At 52.0% G+C, this 22,552-nt stretch overlaps 2 protein-coding genes across 5 annotated transcripts; one reads left to right on the top strand and one right to left on the bottom strand.

Annotated features, from left to right (window-relative positions):
- Nucleotides 1-3,526: 3,526 nt before the first annotated feature.
- TSPO2 (translocator protein 2) lies at nt 3,527-6,159 on the bottom strand. Its single transcript, XM_045543652.1, has 4 exons — nt 6,141-6,159; nt 4,708-4,884; nt 4,177-4,318; nt 3,527-3,930 (listed from the first exon to the last, which is right to left on the bottom strand). The coding sequence occupies exons 2-4, from the start codon at nt 4,878-4,880 to the stop codon at nt 3,730-3,732; spliced, it is 516 nt and encodes a 171-aa protein (XP_045399608.1). The 5' UTR covers nt 4,881-4,884; nt 6,141-6,159; the 3' UTR covers nt 3,527-3,729.
- A 1,882-nt stretch (nt 6,160-8,041) lies between these two features.
- On the top strand, nt 8,042-18,854 carry UNC5CL (unc-5 family C-terminal like). 4 transcript variants are annotated; one of them, XM_045543634.1, is made up of 9 exons: nt 8,042-8,366; nt 11,997-12,442; nt 12,922-13,222; nt 13,949-14,211; nt 14,836-14,937; nt 15,205-15,272; nt 16,167-16,267; nt 16,423-16,536; nt 18,072-18,854. In XM_045543634.1, the coding sequence occupies exons 2-9, from the start codon at nt 12,058-12,060 to the stop codon at nt 18,286-18,288; spliced, it is 1,551 nt and encodes a 516-aa protein (XP_045399590.1). In that variant the 5' UTR covers nt 8,042-8,366; nt 11,997-12,057; the 3' UTR covers nt 18,289-18,854. The 4 variants fall into 4 exon arrangements, with proteins under 4 accessions (XP_045399590.1, XP_045399591.1, XP_045399592.1 ...); XM_045543635.1 differs by having other exon boundaries at nt 8,042-8,371; XM_045543636.1 differs by having other exon boundaries at nt 12,239-12,442; nt 18,072-18,470.
- The last annotated feature ends 3,698 nt before the right edge of the window (nt 18,855-22,552 follow it).

Below are 22,552 nucleotides of genomic sequence, written 5' to 3'. Positions count from 1 at the left end.
AGCCTCACCAGAGGAAAGTTTAAATTCTCACTCTGTGAAAGAAGATACCTCAGGGCATGTTGATGGAGTGGGTGTTTTATGTGCAGGGACAGCTGGGACCCCAACAGCGCGTTGCCCCAGAGACCCAGTCCAGGCGTGCCTGCCCCTCTGGTCACTACTGAGACAAGGTACACAAACAACAGGCCTCGGGCACCAGACACCCCCCGGCGGGCAGGAGCCCGCCCTCTCTGGCAACCACTCTGTTGACATAAACACGGGGTGTCCAGGGCTTTGAGTGGCCTTAGCTGGCGAAAGGGGAAGGGGGCCAGGGGTCTCCCAGAGTCTGAGGCTGGGATTGGAGGAGGCACCAGAATCACAGGGCAGGCTGGGGTTTTCAGTCTTCTTCTGTACGGGACGCAACGCTTGCCTTGCCATGCAGGACACAGTGCCCTGGGCAAAATGGTGACACCCGGGACTTTAGTCCTGGTCACCACAGTCCTCCATTCCAGCAGCCACTCCTGGCACTGCCCCGCTGCTGCGGCTGGCACTCTCAGTCTTTGAGGAAAGTGATCTGATAAGAATCACGCACATTATGGTGATTAATAGTATTCCTTTCTGAAGGGGTGTTTGCAAGGCCAAAGAACCTACTGGGAGAAAGCAATAAACTATTAATACAATCAACTTTTGAGGGGAGAATTTCAACCCTTGAGATGAGAAATGTGTTGGAGCAGGTGCAGGTGGAAGAACTGGGGCTGGGGTGGGGCAGTTCTGGTGCTTCTAGCGGATAATTTCTGTGTGGGCCAAGGGACCTTGGAGAGGGACAGTGAGGCCTTGGATGGACACAGTGGAGGCCCTGGGTGACCAAGATGACTTCTCCTGGCTTATATACTAGAAGAAGGGACTAAGTGTATGAAGGGCCTTGGAAGCTAGAGGGCAGAAAGAATCTGGGAGGGAGGGAGGGAACTGTTTTGGTGGGCTCTACCTGAAACTAAAAGAGGAAGGTTAAGATCTGAGGGAGTCCCCAACAAAGTTGGGCTTTGAACTAACTTGCGAGCTAATGAGGATCAGCAGTAAAATCCTTAAAACAAAAGGGTCTTGTGCTTGTTTTCTGGAATTTCAAGAAATGGGAACTCTGGGAAGATTCTGAAACTGGGCTTGGGGTGGAGGGGAACCCCAAAAGATAGACTGGATGGTGGCCATCCACAAAGGAAGAAAAGAGACTTTGGAGCCCGGGCCCAGGCCTGACTACATTCAGGAGGTCAGCTCCTCAGTTTCCCCTATGCATCAGCTCTACCTGCCTGTAGGTAGGCGGGGCCAAAGATGCACAGCACAAACACTTCGTGCACTCTGCCCTCTTCTCAGCCCAGCCGGCCAACCTTTGTCCACTGGACATACACCTCTCAGCCTGCCACCTCACCTCGCCCCTCTGTGTCTCCATTCTGCAGAAATTGGCAATGTGAGGAAGAGTGAAGGTGTAGGGGAGGAAAGAATAAAATGAGATCTACTACTTCTTGGGTTTGCTATTTTACCTCTCTCACCAGCCACTGGATGGGAGATCTGCACGGCTCTGTGAAGACGTCATGCGTGAATCATATTCAGACACTGAGTACCCACTCAGAGGCAAATGGAAAAAGACTGCCTCAGGACAAAGAAGCACACACACATGATTTGGGTGGTGGAATCCTGGAATTCATCTGGCAGAGACAGGAGGCTGCTCCCACTTTACTTAGGTACGACTTTAGGTAACCAAAGGGGCCGAAGGCAAGGTGTGCCACAGGCCGGGCTCAGAACTGGGAAATGGGGTAGGGGAAAGCCAAGAGGTTCAGGCAGGTTGGAAGACTGTGGGATTAGAGGCTCCCCTTGCCCAGGAACTAGGGAGCTGCTGCAGTCTGGGATTTTAAGGACAACTTTGGGGTCAGAAGATAAGAATTTGAGGTTGGGATCCTGCCCTTTCAAGCTGAGTTTCTGCACAAGGCCAAAAAGCCCTTTAGTTTGGCTCATGCCATATCAGGCAGTCTTGCCAGCCCAGGGCTTAGGACACTGGCCAAATTAAGCTTTCTTCTAGAGCCAAGTTCTAAGCTAAAGGCACCTGGACCCCTGGGTTAGTGGCTTCAGCTTTCCCTGGGGAGGTCAAAGTCATACCGTAGGCATGGTACATCTTCTTGGAGGTTCTGTTTAACTTCCAGACTTAGCTGGTAACATGAATAAAATTGGTAGCAAATATTATAATGCCTATATGAGATGACGATAATGCTAATGGCAATACTTCTGGGGTGCTCACTTGTCACATGGTGATAGTGGAGCTGGAATAAGAACTCATGCAGTGTGGCTCCCCGAGCCCATCCTCTGTCAGTCAGTGTTTATAGATAAAAGTAAGTTGCACCAATTTACTAGTTAATAAATGACAGCATCGGTATCTAACATCTGGCTTCAGGACCAGAACTGCAAACCACTGTACCCCATTGTCCTCATTCCCTAAGATGATCTGATTCGTGGGTCTGGAGGGGGGCTGGAGTCCCATACCTTCACCCAGGTCACTGGGGCACACTTTGAGAAGGAGTGCCCTGCTGCAGCAGTTCTCAATCTGGCTGCACATCAGAACCAGGAGAAGTTTCCAAAACTATTCTTCAGTTGGTCCAGATTAGGGGAGGTGTCATAAAGTATGACAGTGTGTTCATTTATTTATTCAATAAATGAATCAGCAAAAATGTATTAGTACCTACTCTGTATCTTGCCCTGCCCTGGGGCTGGAGATACAAAGATAAGTGAGATACCATATGTGCCCTCCTGTGGCCTGCCCAGCTGGGTGGAGCACACCCTTAGTGGTGGTGGGGAGGCTGCATATTCCCTTTCCTGGGATGAGCTCTGGAAAGAGCCACTCCCCTTCTTAATGATGCTGCCCTGCTGGCTTTGCACCTGGGAGGACACAGTTTGTTTCGGCCCTGAAACTCAGCTCACAGAACCATAAAGTGTCAAATCTAAAAGGCCCCTGATCCATAAGAAGCTCCTCTGAATTCACCTGTCAGCACCCTGAGGCTTACAGACCTTTTTCCCCAATATTTTTTCTTATTGTAATAGTAATTAATTGATGGAAAAAATTGAAAGTGCAAGAGTATATGAAAACAAAAAAGTAATCTCTATAATCTTATCAGAGATAATCAAATAAGGTCTTAGCATGACATATACATCATACAACCCTATTATATATTATTACTATGTATTCTATAATAAATCTGATAAAAATTAATATATATTATATAACCTTGACATGTATAATTAGTATCCCTTTTTACCTAATTTTCCTGTTTTGCTTTTATGTTACTTTTCAAAGAGATTTTGTCTTTCAGGTAATTAAAATTGAATTGCCAAATCTTTATGCCAGGTTGGGAGGGCGTGAGGTGGAGTGGAGCCGGTGCACCCACGCCTCCCACACGTGCCTTCACACGTTCACCCACCTGTACACGCTCACACACAGGTATAGAAGCTTCTCTTCCCACTCTGCAGCCCTAGGCATCATACACTCAAACGTACATTTCACATTATACCCTCAAAGTTACTAATAGGATTTTATTATTTAAGTGTAAAATAAGTTTTCCCCCCTCATTCCCATTTTTCTGAATTCTAAGAAAAAAATGGCACCAGGAGACCCAGGCGGGTGGCCACATCCGGGTGAGCCCTGGCTCCACAGCCCTGGCTACAGACTCTTCTCCCCTCTCTGGCCGTCCCCCTCCTCTCCCTTGCCTCAGGGCCTCAGTCACTCTTCTCCCTTGTGGGCTGAGGCTGGTGCTCGGGATAAAGGCTGTCCCTCCACAGGTGGTAGGTGATGGCGATGGTCACGGTGAGCCAGGCCAGGTAGGGTAGCAGTAGCAGGGAGGCCAGCTTGTTGATGGGGTGCCAGATCAGTGCTGTGCTCACCACCAGCCCATACAGCAGCAGCAGGTGCAGCAGGACCTGGGCAGAGAGGCAGGTTTTTCAGTAGGCTGTCCTGGGGACTGGCCCCTCCACCTTTCTGCAGCACCCTGGCACAACAATGACTGACCTAAGTCCCTGGGGCTCTGTGCACACAATGGGAGCTCAGAGAAGTCTGCCCACCTGTTACCTGCCTGCACCAGCTTGATGTGCTGAATTAAGCTTCTGGGGCCTAGTGCTTCTACCTTCTCCTGCATTCCACCCACCACTGAGCACCGTGTGCCTTACCAGACCAGGGTTGTGGGCTGTGAAAAAGAGAACCAGGACCATCCAGCTGAGGGTGAGTTGTACAGCATAGAGGCCGAGAGGCAGGGCCAGGGCCCGCCCAAAGCCCCCTCCCAAGTCATTCCACACCAGGTAGGAGGCATAGCTGTGGAGAGATGGTGGCAGAAACACTCAGCAAGAGGAGGTTCCACGGAAAATGGAGGAGGCTCTCTGGCATAAGGGCTCTTGGTTACCCTTGTGGGCTGAAATGTGGGTAAGTGGGTCTTGGCATCATTTGAGGGCCAGGGGAGTTGGGAGTGGGAGGAGTTGGGAGCAGTGAGGTGGATGAGGGGTCGGGGAGGCTTGGAGAGGGTGGAAGAAGGGCTAGCTGGCATCCCAGGCAGGCACAGAGGATCTCTGTCTGTGGGGCTCACCATAAGGGGCACGAAGGAATGCCTTCCCTTTGGAGGCCAGTATATGGCAGTAGCTCAGACATGGGGGGACTTGTTCCCACCCCAGCGAGTACCAGGGCCGTGTGGAGAAACGAGTGCTCACCCCATGACAGAGTAGGTGGTTGTCCATATAAGCAATAAGACTTTGTGGGGCGGGCACCACGACAGCATCATTGGGCCCTTACACCAACCGAACATCTGATTATTAGTGAACAGCCAGACCAGGATGGGCCCCAGATGGGGAAGGACCACAAAGACGGCCCCTTGAAGCCGCATTCACCTTGAGGAGGCAAAATCTGGGCAGTCAGAAACATGCTAATATGAACCTTCCCCTAATCCTTTCCCCGTGTCTCCTTGTCTATGTCCACCTCCTAACCTGATGCTATTCCCTGGCTAAGCCCCTCACAGGAGGCCTAGTTATAGAGGCCTGCCCTCCCACCCCATCCGAGGCCCATATCCAGTCCGGCCCCTCTGAGCCATCTCCACCCAGTCCTCACTGCCTTGCCCACTTGGCTTCCATAGATTTGTTTTCTCCACACCACTCATTTGGCACTTGGAGGATACTGTCCAGCCGGTAACTGCTTCGCAGTAGAAGGTTTCCCTCCATGTGTATCTAACTCCTGGAGGTCAAGTCCACATGTAACCACCTTTTTTACCTCCCACAGTGGGCAACACTTGACCAGGTACATAACAGGCCCTTGACAAGGACAGTGTCTTACCTAAGCTGACAATACCAACCTGGAAGGACCACGTTCTGAAGGCAGGCGCCAGAGAGTCCTGGGGCTCTTTGCTAGTCATGAATGGGCCAGCCCACCTGCCCCATGCTTATCTCACAAGGCCAGACTGGAGCACTCAAGGGACCCACCCAGGCTGATCTCATGCCCAAATTCAAACTCAGCCTACCAACCCTGGATGCCTTTCTCTGAAGCCTTACCTCACTTCTACCCCCGGAGCCTTGGGGAATGAGGCTGCCCCTACGTCTCTCCATTTCTCTGGGGTCAGGCTGCAAACACAAGCGGCCAGATTTCTTGTGGCCTGATTTCTCAAGGAAACAACTGTCCAGTCTTAGATTAATAATCGGGCAGGCTCATTTGCATGTTTATTTGCATGTCATTTGCATGAGAGACAGTGTATAGGTCCTCCCCCAACCAAGGTCCCTGCCCAATATCATTCTTCTCATTTGCTCATGGTATTTCAGCCTCCCCACCATGATTGATGGGATTTGAAAGGAGGAAAAATTTGATTATTTTCAGTGTTCTGGATGATTGTCTAATCTATCTTTTTCTGTCAAGGGTCAGAGACACTGGTCCTGGAGGGTCCTGGGACAGGGCTGACCAGCGTACCTGCCTGTGCATCTTCCCACTTGTCTTTCTCTGCTCCTCACTGTCCATTTGCTCACCTGCTTGTCTATCTCTGTTTTTCTGTTTCTGTCCAGTGTTGGAGGCCCCCGTCTACGTCCCTCCCCACCCCATCCTCTCTTCTCCCGTTGTCCGCCACTCCCAGGGCCTCCTGTTCCCAGGCCTGTCCTCCCCTTACCTCGGACCGCACACCTCCCAGGCCGGGTGCCTGATCATGTGTGATGTGTGGAAGGCAGGGAAGTTGGGGGCTGGGGAGAAGGGTGGAGTGGGGTTCCCAGCTGGCCTGCCTTTCTCAGATAGTGACAAGGGTGGTGACACTGGCTTGTGTGGCCCCAAAGGGTTCCTCTCAGCAGGGGTCTTCCTGGTCTGCCAGACCCTTCTCCGTGCCTGGCCTGTGGAGGGTAGCCCTTGATGGAATGTTTGAGGGTTTGACACTGTGAGACCCGGCCCTGCAGTGACAGCTCAGGCAGGCCCAGGCTCCGAAGTTAATGATGCCTGTGGTCTCTGCATCCTGTGAACCAGCTCTGTGACCGTGGGTGGGGGCCCTCAGATTCCTCCAGAGCCTTCCCGTAACTGGGATTGTCCCCAAGTGAGGCAAGCACCAGCCTTGGAAGTGAGTTCATGATCCATGAACACAGCCCCTGGTTACAGCCTCCTGGTTGGCATGACTTGGACTCTAGCTTGACAGATCTTTCACAAACCCCTAGGACTTCGTGACTCAGAGAAGGCAGCTGACAAGTGCAGGTGGGTGGGGCATCGGGCAGGAGTGGCCTGGTGCTTCCCAGCAGAGTCCTGCCTCCCAGCTGCCCTAGAGAGGGGTAGGGAGGGTGGCCCTGTCTGTTGGCAAAGTCCAGCCTCCTGTGTGACTCAGAGCTTTGTCCAACAAAGATGGACACCCCCGCTTCATTCTCTATCAAAGTTGTGAGCACCCCTTCCTTGCTGGTCCTCTAGACATGAGGCCTCCTTCCCAGGTTGCCTGCTGTCCACTGGTTCCTCTGCCACAGCTTAGCACTGTGAAGAACCGGGCTCCCCTGTGAGGTTTATCCCACCCTCTCACCTCCCCCAGGGAAGAAGCAGAGGAGAGGGGGTTGCAGTCAGGGACAAGAGGTGAGAGAATCATTAACCGAGATGAAAGCAGAGGAAGTTACTTATTTTCCATGGGAGATGATAAGTGGGGTTCTGGGGGAGTTCACCAAGGTTCCTCAACTGCAGAAGGCCACACCATGCTGATAACAGTTACCATTTATGCAGCAGCCAATCTGTGGTGGGCACTTTATATTCATTGGCTCAATAATGACAGTTAATATCCCACACAAGGTGGATATTTTTATCTGCATTTGACAGACAAGGGAATTGAGGCCCAGAGAGTCAAAGTACCTTGTCTGGGATTACACAGACAACACTTGGCTCACCTGGATTGTATGTATCCTCTTTCCTCTCTGCTGGTTCACTCCTCCATTCAAGAAGTCTTTATTGAACACCTATGATGTATCAGGCTATACCAGGAACTGAGGAGACAGCAGAAAACAGATGGAAAAAGTCCCTCTCCATAGGGACCTTTCATTCCAGTGGTGCTGTCTCTCTCCTAGGCAGAGTTTCTAGGCACTCAGGAAGGCAGATGGCCCCAAGTTCAGCTCTCCCCCAAGGGGCAGTGCCCCTTCCCATTCTGAGTGTGGGAGTGGAAAGAGCACTGAGTGGGGAGAAGATACGGGGACATCCCAAAGGCACCAGCATCTTGCGAGTCATTAACCCTCTCAGTGCCTCCACAGGCTTCTCTATGCAGGAAGGGGATGGAACTAGATACCGTCTAAGCTCCCTGGACCAGCTGCATTGGCATCACTGGGGAGCTTCTTAGAGCTCCCTACTGAGACCTACAGAATCACAACCTGCATTTTAACAAGGTCCCCCAGGTGATTCTTGTGTACATTATAGTTTAAGAATCTCTGGTTAAGGTTCTCTTCTTATCTTCTGCCACTTTGATAATAGCCACTGGCTGGGGACAGCCACTCACCGGCAGAGGGCACTGTTGGGAGGGGTTCGTTCTTTCTTTTTTTGGAAGCATAGCTGGGAGGGGTTTCGAGGTGCAGCAACTGCACCTAGGTTGTCTCCCTCCCCCTCTCCTCCTTTCCAGACCTAGACTAGCAAGTTCACTGACTTTTGGGATCCTCAGCTACTCCCTTGCCTCGGCTGGACTTTGCCAACAGATGGAGACACTCTCCCCTACCGGTCTTTAGGGTGGCTGAGAGGCAGGATTCTCTGCCAGGAAGCGCCAGGCCACTCCTGCCCAGATCCCCGCCCACTGCCACTTGTCTGCTGGCCTGGCACCTGGGTCTGGCTGACCTCTCTGTATCTCACAGGAGGAACCACACAAGCTAGCAGCCCCTGAGAGCACCTAGACCGTAAGGTAAGGTGAGCACCACCTGCGGCAGCTGGGGGTGGGGTGGGCATTGCCTGGGCCTCAGGGGAGGAGCCAGGCCAGCTCAGCCTGCCGGCCAGAGTGTGGGAACTCTCTGCTGGAGGAGAGGAGGAAAATGGGATTTGGGGAAGGGTCACTGCGGATGAGTGTGAGGACACGGGATAAGATTGTATGTCCTGTTTAAATATATACTGTGCTAATCAATGCTCCCTGTTACTTACATCTGGACTCATCCATCCCAGTACTTTTTATGTCCTGCAATAACTGGAGACCTAGCAGGTGTTGGGGAGGCACAGCAAGAACCAATAGGGTAGGGAAGGGTTGAGTGTTTCCTTAAAGGGTATATGGGCAGAACTTTGCAGCAGGAGTCTAGATCTTTGTGCTGGAGGAGGCAGCTGCCTAGGGATGGGTGATGGCAGCATTCTACAGGGCCCTCATTTTGAGCGAATTGCTACCCAGGATAACCTGGGGGCTGGGACAAGACACCTGGAGGAGTGGCAATGAGGAGTCCAGGCATGGGTCTGGGAGGCTCCAATCCATGCTTGAATGGCTACAGTGCTGTAGACCCCACTCAGCAAAACTTGGGAAGCTTTCTCCTCTTGCAGCCAGGGGGAGGATAGCACAAGGGTCAGGGAAGCCTGGAAGAGCTGTCAGCCTGGGAGACCTGGTGCTGCGCTGGGGGAGGAGTTAACCGGCTTCAGGCCAGGCAAAAGAATGGGCTCCCAGGAGAGGCTCAGTGGGACTTTGGTAGTGGTGCATGCCAACTGCTCCAGCTTGGCAGGCTGGGAAAGGGGACGCTACTGTACCACCCAATGTGGTGGAGGGGATTTGGACTGTGGTCTTTTGGCAGCCCTAGTAATTTGGTTGCTGTAGAAACAGAGTGGGCCCCTCCTTTCTTCACTTTAGCTGGCTCATCCCCTGCCTCTAGTGCCTTGGTAGGCAGGGGTAGGGGGCATCACTGTGGAACTGAGGATGTGCCTTTAGTTCCTTCTATTTATTTTTACTTTATTTTTGCTTCTTTCTGCTCCACTAGGGCAGGGAAGGAAGAGACCAAGGAAAAAAGAAGTGGTGGGGAGAGAAAGGGGGCGTTTCTGGAAGTACTTGTCATCCCTGCTCATCTTTCCTTCCTGCCTTCAGTTGTTTCACAATGCCCCATCCATCCTCACTGTGGGGTGAAAACCTGGCTTCCTTATCTGTGAAATGGAGATAAAAATAATAAGTAGCTCATAAGGCTGCTGTGAGCATTAAGTGAGAAAAGCCACATAGAGTGCTTTACCATGTGGCACACAGTAAAGCTCTGTGCATGTTAGCCATAATATTATTACAGTTAGAATTATGATTATTACTAATGTGGAAGGACCAAAAGGAATGGGTGAGACATAAGGGGTAGCTTGCTACTCTACCCCATCTCAGCAGATTTGGGCCACTGCCAACTCACCTCATTCACTTTTGTATGCCCTGCAAGAGGCCTAGCTAAAGAAGGCTGATGCACTGTCTGCAGGGCTGATTTTAAGGCCAAGGGAACAATGCCAAACCTCCCCTTCCTGCCCACATTTTCAGCGAGGCCATGAAGGAAACAGGTCCTGCCTCCGTCCTCAATCCTGAGGACACAGAAGAGCTTCTGCCCCGTCTGGGAGGAGCTAGGAAGGGGGCTTAGTTTTCACGGCTCCCAAGGAAGGAAGGAAGAAGGCAGGCACAGCCTCAGCCGCAGGTGGGTGTTGCGAGTAAAGGAAGTGGGGAGGGCCCGACGTCAGAGCTTTTCCAGTGCAGACCCTAGTGAGTCAAACAGAGGGCCTCCGAGGACTTTGAAGGAGGACTTTGTGTCTCATGGAACGCAGCCACGGAGCCAATGAATTGCAGCCCCGCAGAAGCTCCTTGAGAGCAGAATAAGACGTCATCTTTGGCAGGACTGAACTTCCCACGGTGCCTGATACACAGCGGTGCTCAGAAAATGTTCACTTGAGTGGAAAAACCACACGTGACAGCATATAATCAGGAGTTACTCAGTGTGGTGGGATGGCTGTGGAGAGCGAGCTCGGGGAGCGGCGAGACTGTCAAAGGCTAGTGCGCCAGGGGGAGGCGCTATTGCACAGGAGGGGTGCAGGTGGCAGGAGGAAGCGGGCGGGGAGAGCAAGGGAGGGAGAAGGAGAAAACAGCGTGAGCGAAAGCCCGGAGGCTAGAATTAACTAGGCGTGGGGAGCCAGGGGGGCCAGAGCATGAGGTGTTGGAAATTAAGGGGGCTGGAGGAGGAGAGGTAGGAGGGGGCGGAGGTTGCTGAGCGTCTCAGCCTGTGGCCCCGCAGGTGACCAGGTGAGCAGGCCAGCAGTGTGTGCTTCCTCCCTGCCTCATTCCAGCCGCCCTGCAGGCCCCACCTTTGTTTTTCTTTCTTTTACTTCTGCTTTTAACTTTTGTTACTGTTGTATTTTGCGTATCCTGTGAGCTACCTTCAGGCCTCTCTGGCAGAAGGAAGGGCATCCATAAACAAACACATTTGGACAGTGCTTTACTATCTACAGGTTCACATGATCTCACGCCATCCTCACCGTCACCTGAGAGGCTTTTTTTTTTTTTTTTTAACTTTTAGTAGCTTTTAAAAAGAATTACAAAGTTAACACAAAATACATGCTTGATGTGAGAAATTCAGAGTACAGCAAAAAGAGTTGAAGAAAATTCAGAGTTCTTGTTCACACCTTCCACCCTCTCAATTTGTCGTGTCTTTTAGTCGTGACCAATGGGAATAGTTTGGGTGGTGTATCCTTCCAGACCCACGATGTCTAAGACGGGACTCAGGAGTACACATGGCTACTGAGCACTTGAAATACAGCAAGTCCCAAGTGAGATGTGCCACATGTGTAAAATATACATGGATTTCAAAGACTTGATATGAAAAAAGAATGTAAAATATCTTACTAATTTACATTGATTATCTGTTGAAATAACATTTTGACTATGTTAGGTTAAAGAAAATATATTATTAATTTCTCCTGTTTTTTTTCTTACTTTTCAATATGGCCACTAGGAAATTTAAAATTACATATGTGGCTTGCATTATATTTTTATTGCACACCACTGCTCCAGATCTTTCTCTACACATTTTCATTTACATATACGCATCCATAAATATGTATCTATACTTATAAATAGTTTTGTTTTTCATATTGATGAGATCAGAGGATGTTTGAGATCAAAGGATCTCTCTGTGACTTGCTTTTTATTCTTACAGATTTTCCTATATCAGCACATGTAGATCAAGGTGGATATTCTGACAGATGAGGGAAATCGAGGTACTTTAAGCAATATGACAAGCTTACTCAGCCACAGTGACCAAGGTGGCATTTGAACTCATGTCCTCAAACTCCAAACCCAAGCTCTTTCTGCTTCAAGGGAGCTTACCGTTATGTACTATACTAGGTCATGGAGAGTCATGGTAGGTTCTTGAGTGAGAGAGAGAGAGAGAGAGAGGGGTGAAGTTTTGTTAAAGGAATTGGTGAGACTGGGGTATGCAGTGTATGCTGGAATGAAGACAACTTAGTCCTCACTGCAGTCACATGGAAGCCAAGTCTTGACCTCTGCAACTTGAAAAGGCTTAACCTGGCTCTGACCCCTTCTGTCCCCCAGGCCCTTGGCTTTGGCTGGCACAGAGGTGCAGGAGGGCCAGCAGCACCGAGTGACCAGGCAGATGTGCCCCCAGGAGAGTTCCTTCCAACCTTCTCAGTTCCTACTGCTGGTGGGGGTCCCAGTGGCAAGTGTCCTCCTTCTGGCCCAGTGCCTTCGATGGCACTGTCCTAGATGGCGGCTGGGGATCAGCAGGACGCCAGATGGCCAACAGGAGCCAGAGTCCCAACCTGTTCCCCTGCCAGAAAATGAGGCCCCAAGGCAGGGCCTGCCAGCCACGCTGCCAGAGATAGTTGCCTTCTACCAGGAACTGCACACACCCACTCAAGGCCAGACTGTCATCCGTCAGCTGATGCACAAACTATTGGTGTTTTCTGCTCGAGAGGTGGATCACCGGGGTGGCTGCCTGATGCTGCAGGATACGGGCATCTCCCTGCTCATCCCACCAGGTAACAGCTCCCCAGCTCCCTTCTCATCATACAGTTGTTCATACTGCACATTAGGGCACCGTGTCCAAGGGAGCATCGTTCATAGACATCTTTATAATTCTGAAGATTGTTTATGTTTCTAGTATAGCTTTATTGACTCCAAAGATGGACATATTACATACCTTTTAGGACAACTTCCTGGCAGGTGGAAGTAAAGTGTCTTGTTCTAATGAATCAGTATGCTATGCCAATTCTCCAGGAAAACGAAGGAGAAGCACCTCTTGCCAAGTCACGCAAAGCACTGTATAGGCTAGCAGCAGCCCTGGAAGAAAGGGGAGCAACTTGCTCAGGGTTACACTACAAGTCAGCTCACAGCTGCATTCTGCCTCCCTGTGTGCCCTACTGAACACCCTCTCCCCTGGGCTCCTGCCCCGCCTCCTCTCCCGTAGTGACAGGGTGCGCCTGCCTGCCAGGCCCTTCTCAGCTCTCCCTCTTCCCAGGTGCGGTGGCTGTGGGCCGGCAGGAGCGCGTGTCTTTGATCCTGGTGTGGGACCTATCAGATGGCCCGTCGCTAACCCGAGCCCAGGGGCTGGTAAGCCCTGTGGTGGCATGTGGCCCCCATGGGGCCTCCTTCCTGAAGCCTTGCACCCTCACATTCAAACACTGTGCCCAGCAGCCCAGCCACGCCCGTGCCTACAGCAGCAATACCAACCTGCTCGACGCCAAGGCCTGGAAGCCCCTGGGGCGGTCAGGGGCCCATGCCTCTCGGGATGAGTGTCACATCCACCTCTCCCACTTCAGGTAGGCACGTGCACATTGGCCTGACTTCCTGTGTCCATCTCTCTGTCTGCTTCATCCTCATCTCTCTCTACAGAACTCCTTTGACAGATGTCCAAGACGTTCTGCAAATCCCTGACCCCCTGTGTCCCTCTGTTCTAATGTCTATGGCAGCTGGTCTCACTCCAGCCCTGCCCGGGACTGTGCGTCCCACTGTGGCTTTCTGCTTGTCTGGAAGTGTCTGCCTCAACCCATCTCTCCTATCCCTCCCCACCTCTGCCTCTCTAAAATTACCTCCCTCTACCCTGTCCCTCTGTTCAGACTGTCCCCAAACTGTCTAGGGCAGTTTGTCCCTTCCAGTTCTCTAAGACTGGATTCCATCTCTGTCCTCCATCCCTTTGTCGTTCTAGAATCTCAGGTCCTCTGTCTCCCAGTCTCCTTGATGCCCACGGACTAGCAGTGCAGGGCCATGTGCCAGAACCCTCCCAAACACAGTGACCCTGAGCCCGCCTTCCCTGTCTCCCCTGCTGGCTCTCCTCCCCTCTCAGTCCCCAGTCCCCAGTCCCCAGTCAGTGTGACACACTTTTTGTAGCCCCCTCACCAGTTCCTCCCTATGTGCCCCCCTGGAGTGCTCTTCTAGCCTCCTTGAAGGTCCCCGTAGAGGTCCTTGGTGCGGCAGGAGCCTGGTGCTAGGTGTGCTGGAGTCTCAGCCTTGCTGAGCTTGGGTCCTTGCCACTATCTCCCCCACAGCCTCTACACCTGTGTGCTGGAGGCACCTTTGGGGCGGGAAGCCCGCAAATGGCTGCAGCTGGCCGTGTTCTGCTCCCCGCTGGTGCCAGGGCAGTCCCACCTGCAGCTGCGTGTCTACTTCCTCAACAACACGCCCTGCGCCCTGCAGTGGGCCCTGACCAACGAGCAGCCCCACGGAGGCCGCCTGCGCGGGCCCTGCCAGCTCTTCGACTTCACCGGGGCCAGAGGCGACCAGTGCCTGAAACTCCAGTACATCTCAGAGGGTGAGGGAGGCGGGGGCCTGGGGAGCAGGGCCACAGGGAGCCCCATAAGATGGAGAGTTCAGGGCCTCTCTCTGGGCTGAAAATTGGGGAACCCCAAGTTTCTTTCCAAGATTCCTGGGCCAGCAGCAGCCTCAAGGAGCCCCCAGGCTTTGCCACCCACCCCCAGGACAGGGTGACGCCAGGTAGGAGGTGGGGAGAAGAGGTGTTATACCCCGAAGGAGCAGGGAGGGAGGGGGAGACTCTTAAACGTCCACTGGGTGGAGCTGGTTTTGGGAGGAGGCTTTCCCAATCTTCTCTGCTTGGCCGCTTTCCTTTATGGCCTGGGCCGCGGAACTGGCTATGGGGCCCACTGCATCTGTGCGGTGTGGCCAGGGCACATGCATGGCTGCTTCTGGGGGTGAGGTGGGGGAGAGGAGGGTGGTGTTGGGGGTCTGCATGCTGTGTGTGGAGGGAGTGTGTGGGAAGAAGCAAGGCCACTCTTGGGGTTCCCCACCAGGCCCTGGGGATTCCCATCCATTTGAGATGTCCCTGATTTTGCTCTGTCCTCATGCCTCCCTACAGCCTCCTCAACACTAGTTCAAGGTTGCACTCTCTGAGGCTCTCTGCTCTCTGCCTGCTCCCCAGGTTGGGAGAACGTGGATGACAGCAGTTGCCAGCTGGTCCCCCATCTCCACATCTGGCATGGAAAGTGCCCCTTCCGTTCCTTCTGCTTCCGGAGAAAAGCAGGTAGCCCAGGAGTCCCGTGTGTCTCCTGCCCTGTCCTCTCCCCTCCCCTCCCCTGCCCCTGGCCCTGGGGCTCTGCAGCGCCTCAGGCAGCCGTGCAGAGACCTTCTCTGGAAGGCCGGGGGCCACAGAGGGCTTTGCACAGAGAAAGGCATTTCCAGCCCCAGTGTCTTCAGATTCTCCAAGTTTTACTGTGGAGTCCTGTGACTTATGCTTCTACCCCAGACCTTTTCCTCACTCACTGGCCACACTGTCACCTTCTATTTGTAGCCAATGAGAACGAGGACTGCTCGGCACTAACCAATGAGATCATTGTCACCATGCACACCTTCCAGGACGTGAGTTGACGCTGAGGGGCAGAGGAAGGGCAGAACCCAGGGGGAGTCCTGGGTAAAGTGAGTGTGAGGTCTGGTGCCCTTAAGCACGGCCCATAATCACATAATCAAGTAGGTGAGGATGCACTTTTCACAGAGCAGCCATATCAGCTCTTGGGGCTCGGACCATCTGGCCTCCTAGTCACCCTCCATCCCTGACTCCCTCTTGTCTGTCAGTGGATGACTCCAGCAGGAGGTTAAAAGAACCAAACACTAGTTTAACTCCTTCTCCCAACTCAGAGGAACTGGGGCACCAAGGAGACATGGTTTCTTTGTAGGCTAATTGTCTACATCTGAGGGATGATGACTGGTATATTCATTTTGGGGAGGTGGTACTGAATAGCTGGGATGAGACTCAGGTATCCTTCCCCTCCTCCCACTGCACCAGAGGGAGAAATGAAGAAGTCAGGGTTGAGAGTCTTGGGGAACCATGGTGGCATCTTGGTGGAGGGTAGGCAGATACCCTCAGATTGTCACTGGGGGAGGAAGAACCAGGGAAAGTTGGAATGGAGGGAAGGGGGCATACATGCCTGAGTTCAGTGTCTCTGTTATTGGAAGACCTCCTGCTGCCTACCACGACCCCACCCAGGACTGTTCCTGGTGGCTTAGGATGCACCCTGTTTGCTCCTCATGTCCCAGTTTCCAAAGAGCTCAGTGGGCAAACTTAAGGCTGAAAGTGGGGTTCTGAGATCAGGGAAGCATAAGGTAGAGGGTGCAGGGTGAGGTGGGCTTATATATCCTGGTAAAGTGGCTCTGGGTGACAAGCTGAAGGAGAAATATGAGGAATGGATGTAGGACCCCAGCTTCTGACTCAGGGGGATGTCTTATGCTCTCTAAGTGTGTTTTCTGTCGACTCAGGGCTTGGAGACCAAGTACATGGAAATCCTCAGATTCCAGGCATCAGAGGAGGAACCTTGGGCAGCGCCACCCCCTGTCTCCCAGCCACCCCCGTGCAATAGGTGAGATGGTGTTTGCTTGGGCTACTGCCTGGGGGGATGTTGGGATTCCTGCCCTGGCACTTACAGGGCAAGTACAGCACTGGGGGTGGGGAGGGAGAACTAGACTGGTCTCTTTGGTCCTTTCCTCCAAGAACATCCTTTTCCTCGTGCCTCAGGCTGCCCCCAGAGCTCTTTGAGCAGCTGCAGATGTTGTTGGAGCCAAACAGCATCACAGGCAATGACTGGCGCAGACTTGCCTCCCACCTGGGGCTGTGCGGCATGAAAATCCGGTATGAAGAGGGGCAAGGTCTATGGATGGGAGAGGAGGGTGGACAGTTCTCAGGACAATTTGGGGACCAGACCACAGATAAGGAAGTGACTTAAAATCAGAGAATGGCTACTCCTTCCCCTTTTCCCCATAAAAAAAGGCAGCTCTTTCTATTTGTCACTGTATCCTTAGTACTGGAATGATGCTTGGCTCATAGTAGGTGCTCAATAAATATTTAACAGTGAATCAGTTAGCATGCAAATGATGGGGTACATATTGAGTGCTTGCCATACTGTGCCCTGGAATAGAATAGCATATTATGGGATAATGTGTGTAAAGCATGTAGCTGGGTACCTGGCACATGTTAATTCAATAAGTGTTAGCAGTAATGGTGGCAGTGCAGCCATGATCCCTGTCAAGGAAGCCACAAAGAAATCAGTAAGAGGACAATTCTGCACTAAGCCCCAGAACCCAGACTATGAGTGCAGCGATCAAGGAAGACTTCATTCAGGAGATGGGGCTAGAACTGGATCCTGAAAAGAGGGTGGATTTTAAAATCATTCATTTATTTAAGCATTTATCAAATGCCTACTATGTCCTGGAGGCTGTGATAAGCACTGGGATACAAAAAGAACGAGACGTGGTCCCAGCTTGTAGGAGCACATGCTCTAGGAAGAGGTACAGAGAACCTAAAAAATAAAAGCAAATGTTCCTGTGCCTTCTTGTACGTATCCGATATTGCATAACATGTTGAAAAGAGGCATAAAATAGCTGAAGCAAGAATACTAATGAATTGTGGGAGCTGTGACTAGCAGTCTGAACTGAGAGGTGCAGAACGGTCTCTTCCACCTGGGCGGTGGGAATTAGAAAGGGCTTCAAGGAGGAGGTGATGGGGAAGAGGCGATCAGCTGTTCTGTTTGAGGGGAGGTGGAGGGGGGGTGGCTGCGGGTGTGGTGTGTGCAAGGTGGGAAAGGGACAAGCTGGAGGCAAGGAGGTTCAGGATGGGAGAAGGGGGGGAAAGGTCAGAGAGGCAGGGCAAGACCAGGTGGATGAGCCAGAAAGTCAGGAACCTGGGCTCAGTTAGTAGGCGAAAGGGACTCTGGAAGGTTTTTGAGCAGGGGAGGGTCCTGATAAAAAGCCATGGTTTAGGGCAGCTGCTTCCTTGGTGGCGGACAGGATGTGGTCTGGGAGAGAGGAAGGAAGGAGGCTAGGGTGAGGCAAGCAGTGTATGTAGGGTGAGAGGGGGAGAAGGCAATTACAGATCATCAGAGCTGGAAGCAGCCTCACAAGTCTCATCTAAACCCTCAGCTTTGTAAGAGGAAACAGGCCTAGAGAGGAGGAGGGCCAGCCAGTGAGCCTCTAAGCCAGGACAATCTCAGGTTCCAAAGTTCTGGGGCCTTGGGCCACCCCAGTGCCCTGGAAGGGGACTAGAGCAGGAGGACGCGGAGCGTGCGGGGCGTGGGTGCGTGGCAGTGTGCGGCCGCAGAGCATCCCAGCGGGGCTGGAGCCGGGGCTGAGCTCCCCCCTGCTCCCTCCTCCTCCTCGCCTCCCCGCCAGGTTCCTGTCCTGCCAGCGCAGCCCTGCCGCGGCCATCCTGGAGCTGTTTGAGGAGCAGAACGGCAGTCTGCAGGAGCTGCACTACCTCATGACGGTCATGGAGCGGCTGGACTGCGCCTCCGCCATCCAGAACTACCTGAGCGGGACGCCGGCCGGCAGCCCAGCCCGCGGGCGCGCCCGGGATAACCGGGGCCTGGAGCTGGACGAGAAGCTCTGAGCGCCCGCCCGGCCGCGGCACTCGGGGCAGAGGGAGCGCGGGGCTGTGCCTCAGCGCCTACGGACACATCAGCGGATCCTGGCTGAGCCTGCCGCCCTCCTCCGAGCCCTCGGACGCCGCCCGGGGCCACCCGTGAGGCCGCGGTGCCCTCGCCAGCCTCCTGGCGTCGGACCCCCCGGCCGCCGACGCGGGCCCGCCTGCAGGTCCCCTGCTGGCCGGCAGGGGGCGCGGGAGCCCAGGAGATGGCCGCGCCGGGTCGGCCTCCTGGAAGCGGGCCCGGGACGGTCGGGCTGCCCCGCGGGCGCAGCGTAGGGACTGGGCTGGCGTCCCGGGGAATACTGGAGCACGGGAGGGAGGGTCCGGAGCCCTGACAGGCACGGCCGTCCTGGGAGACAAGATGCGCTCCCGCGAGCTGAGGCCGCACTCGGACCGCGCCCACGCCGCGGGCAGGGGGTGCGGGCGAGGCGTGACCTGCGTGTGGGCGGGAGCGGCGAGAATGCTGCGTGGGCGATGCTGGGGAGAGAGGACTGGACTTGCAGAGTGGATCAGGGATGTGGGGGTGGGGGTGGGGGTGGGGGAGTTAGGAGCACAGCCTGCGCTTGCAGGGCTGGGGGCATGAAGGAGGCCCTGCTGTGGGCCAGCGTAGGAGGAGGGCTCCGGCCGGATGGAGAGAGGGACGGGCACACCCGGCCCACCCGCTCTGGGTCCCTTACCTTCCTTTTATCTCTTTTCGCTCATGCCTTGTCTCCCCCTCTCTCTGCCATTATCTCCCACAAAGCATTAAAGCTGAGAAGAAATTTCAAGATTACTGTTCTCACCCAACCCTTTTATCTCTTTATCTCCAACTATGTGAGTTTTAAGTCTCTCCGGCTTCATTTTTCTGTCCCTATCTCCTGCAGTTGCCCCATCTCTGAATCTGTCTCATTCTGTTATTCTCCGACTGGGCATCTTTTTTCCTTTGCCTCATTACTGTGCCCAGTCTTTGTTTCTCTCTCTGAAACCCTCAGTCATTCCCCTCAGGCAAGTGTCTCTAAACCAATGTTGTGTTTCAGAGGCTATTGAAAGAGACAGGGTCACTCTAGGAATGGATGGGTGGGGATGTTTTCCCCATGGATCAAGATCCAGTTTAGGGTTAGGAAATAAAAGATAGGGATTAAAGAGCACCCCATCAGTCAACAGATGTTTATTCAAGACCTACTATGTGTTAGACACTGTATACAAAAGAGATGAATAGGCTGAGTCCTGAAAAGAGAACGCAGGGTTAGACTCGATTCTGGCAATGCTTTTGTTTGCAAACAGGTGTTGTTAATTTGTTCAAGGGCAGGCAAGCAAACTCTCTGGCAACACTAGCAATTTGCTTCTGTATTTAATTAAACATATTAAAGCTTTTTCTATGATTGCCTATGAATCATAAAATAAGAAAATTGTCTTTCTTTGTTACTAACTATATTTTGCTCGGATTGGTACATTTGGATGGGGGTGTGAATGGTTTTATTTGGTAAAGTTGTACCTATGGGGACAGGTTGGAGGAAAGCGTTGTAGATTGTGTTTCTAGTATGACAATTGTCTAGGGCCCACGTGAGTCAGGAGGTTCATCTTCCTTTGTGTTAGAAGCAAGCTGTTGAAGGTGGGCCCTTCTGTCCCTTCCCTGTTTCCCCAGCCCCACCTGTCCTCTCCCACCGTTCTCGTGGGTCCTCCCACCCCACCAGGGGCTGCCAGTCACTCCAGGTTGGTGCCTTGGCCTTTCCCCCCTTCACTTGGCTCAGGATTGGACCTTGACGAGCATCTTTCTCCCCCTTAGCCCCAGCACTGCTTTTCCATGGTCTCCCATGGGCTCTTCCTCACTCTCCAAGCCAGTCAAAGGCATCTTTGTGTTTCTTCCTACCCTCAAACAAATAATTTTAAGTTTCCGGTCTTTTGGAATAGAAGCCACGGGGATTCCTGTGATGGCATGGAATGCTTTCTGGCCCCCACCAAAATTCCTAGAATGGGTTCCCAGTACTGGCAAAGGGAGGCTTGGAAATCCTGGGGTAGGTGCAGCTTGTGTGATCCTGTAAGGTGGACCCTTCCCTTCTCAAATCAAACCCAGTTGGCATATATTTACTGTCACCTAATGCTGAGAGATGGCATGTTCCAGTGGGCGTCAGAAAGCAACACTTGGCTCTGGCTCTTGGGCTAACTAGAACAGCTTTCATCTTCTTGGGTTCGGTCTCCTCACCCTTGGAATGAAGTGACCATATTAGAGGCTCTCCAAGGGCCCTCCTTTCATTCCACAGATCTGTGCAGAGACGACACCCTGGTGACCTATAATAATATATCCAGAATATTGTCATTTCCATATCAGCATAAAATGAATGGTATATTTTACATTTTTTTCATATTGAGTATTTGGAAGCTGGTGTACGTTATAATTACAGCATATCTCAATTTGTGTTATAACTTTTGACTGGAAATATTTGATCTGTGTTTAGCTTTTATAAAATTAGTAGCTGATAAAGTATATTTGCATGCACAAGTTAAGCTAAAGGTTTTCCAAAAATGGAATTAGGTATCAGTTTTAAAATTTAAGTTCACTGAAATAAAATAGAAATACAGTTCCTCATTTGCACTGGCCACATTCCAAGTGTTTAGTAGCTATGTGTGGCTAGTGGGTGCTGTTAATGGGCGGCACGGTTGTGGATTGAGGATTTAGCTGGGTATAACTTTACAGTGTACTTGACCATTCATTCATTCATTTTCATTCATCAGAAACTGCTGGAATGCCTTCTCTGTGCTAAGCCCTGCACAAATTGTTGGTAATAAAAATTCAATGAAAGAGAATTCTTGTTCTGTAAGTGCTCTTGGGATGGTGGGAGTCAGAGGGAAAGCCACTTTCCTTCTATCTTTCTTTGCATCTGACTCAAGAAGGAAAGGGGGGATGAGGTCCAGGCCAACACTGTCTGTTGCAGGAATGGCTCACACTATAGCCTGGTGTAGATGCAATAGATTCAGAGTCGGGTGTTCCTGGCTTAGCCAGCACGTGAAGTGGGTTGTTGGCTGCTGACAATCTGATGTTTGAGGAAGATAGGATTTATTAAAGGAAATTGAAGGACAAACAATCATTTGCAGAGCTGGGAAATAGATTTGAGGTAAAGTTTCCAGGAATGATGCCCTAAACTGTGCTATAGGACCAGTTCAAAGGGGGAAACTGATGTCACTGTGGTGCTGCTACTGAGCACAAGACATCAGGAACTTGACTTTGCTGCAGCTACTCCTGAGTTGGGAACCAGACCTCACCACCCCTTCAGAAAGATGAGGTCTCTGCTGCCATCCATGCCAGCAAAAATGGAAGCTCCATGCACTGCCTGCTTCTTCATGCTACTCACTTCTGAATCAAATCTTAAGTGGGAGTATCCAGCTGTCAGAGCCCAGATCACATGCCTGAATTCTAGCTGCAAAGACGTCTGGAAACTCTGAACTCTGACTTAAACCTTGACTTCAATATCAGGGAGGTGGGACTCATCATATGCAAATATCCCCAAATATGGAAAAACTACTAAAAGTTGATGAGAAGCCATAAATGTTCACTATAGTCAGGGTGTGGTCAGTGCTGTGGCCCCCGGTAGCAAACTCTCTTCTCAAGAAGAGTCATGTCCACAGCAGGTGCCTTCAGACTCTTCTCAATAAAGCACGACTGCACACATCCCTCGGGATGGCTCTCATGCCAGTATACCCAATGTGATTCTGTAACCCTGGCTCAGACCTTGACAAGTTTCATAAGTGCTATGGTCCGAATGTTTGCACCTCCCTCAATTTCGTATGTTGAAATCCTAACACCCTAGGTGATGGTATTAGGAGGCAGGACCTTCTGGGAAGTGATCCAGTGATAAGGGCAGAGCCTTCATGAATGGGATTAGGACTCTTAGAGAGGGTTCCCTTACTCCTTCCACCACATGACAACACAGCGAGAAGGTGCTATTTATGAACCAGGAAATGGGCCCTCATCAGACACTGGTTATGCCAGCGCTTTGATCTTGCACTTCCAGCCTCCGGAACTCTGTGAATTAAATTTCTTTTGTTCATCAGCTACCCAATCTATGGTATTTTTTGTTATAGCAGCTAGAATGAACTAAGACAATACATAACACAGCAAAAGCTCACCAACAGTGGTGAACTGGTTTGCTCAATGCCTTCTCCAGCTCCATGTGCCTTCCTGTACCACAGAGGCTGAAAACTAAAACTATATTTCCCAGACTGCTTGGTAGATGGGGATCTGGATATGTTT

The sequence above is a fragment of the Lemur catta genome, chromosome 2 (assembly GCF_020740605.2).
Source record: "Lemur catta isolate mLemCat1 chromosome 2, mLemCat1.pri, whole genome shotgun sequence".
Taxonomy (NCBI): domain Eukaryota; kingdom Metazoa; phylum Chordata; class Mammalia; order Primates; family Lemuridae; genus Lemur; species Lemur catta.
The sequence above is the reverse complement of the archived record's forward strand: the minus strand, read 5'-3'. Positions and strand labels throughout refer to the sequence as shown.

Bases quoted from the DNA above. Each gene is read 5' to 3' on its own strand.
- TSPO2 (XM_045543652.1), bottom strand. From the start codon at position 4,880: ATGCGGCTTCAAGGGGCCGTCTTTGTGGTCCTTCCCCATCTGGGGCCC. The intron at 4,319-4,707 runs GTGAGCACTCGT...ATCTCTCCACAG, and splicing joins ACCACCTACTCTGTCATGGG to CTATGCCTCCTACCTGGTGT. The intron at 3,931-4,176 runs GTAAGGCACACG...CTCTCTGCCCAG, and splicing joins CAGCCCACAACCCTGGTCTG to GTCCTGCTGCACCTGCTGCT.
- UNC5CL (XM_045543634.1), top strand. From the start codon at position 12,058: ATGTGCCCCCAGGAGAGTTCCTTCCAACCTTCTCAGTTCCTACTGCTG. The intron at 14,212-14,835 runs GTGAGGGAGGCG...CCTGCTCCCCAG, and splicing joins ACTCCAGTACATCTCAGAGG to GTTGGGAGAACGTGGATGAC. The intron at 16,268-16,422 runs GTGAGATGGTGT...CTCGTGCCTCAG, and splicing joins CAGCCACCCCCGTGCAATAG to GCTGCCCCCAGAGCTCTTTG.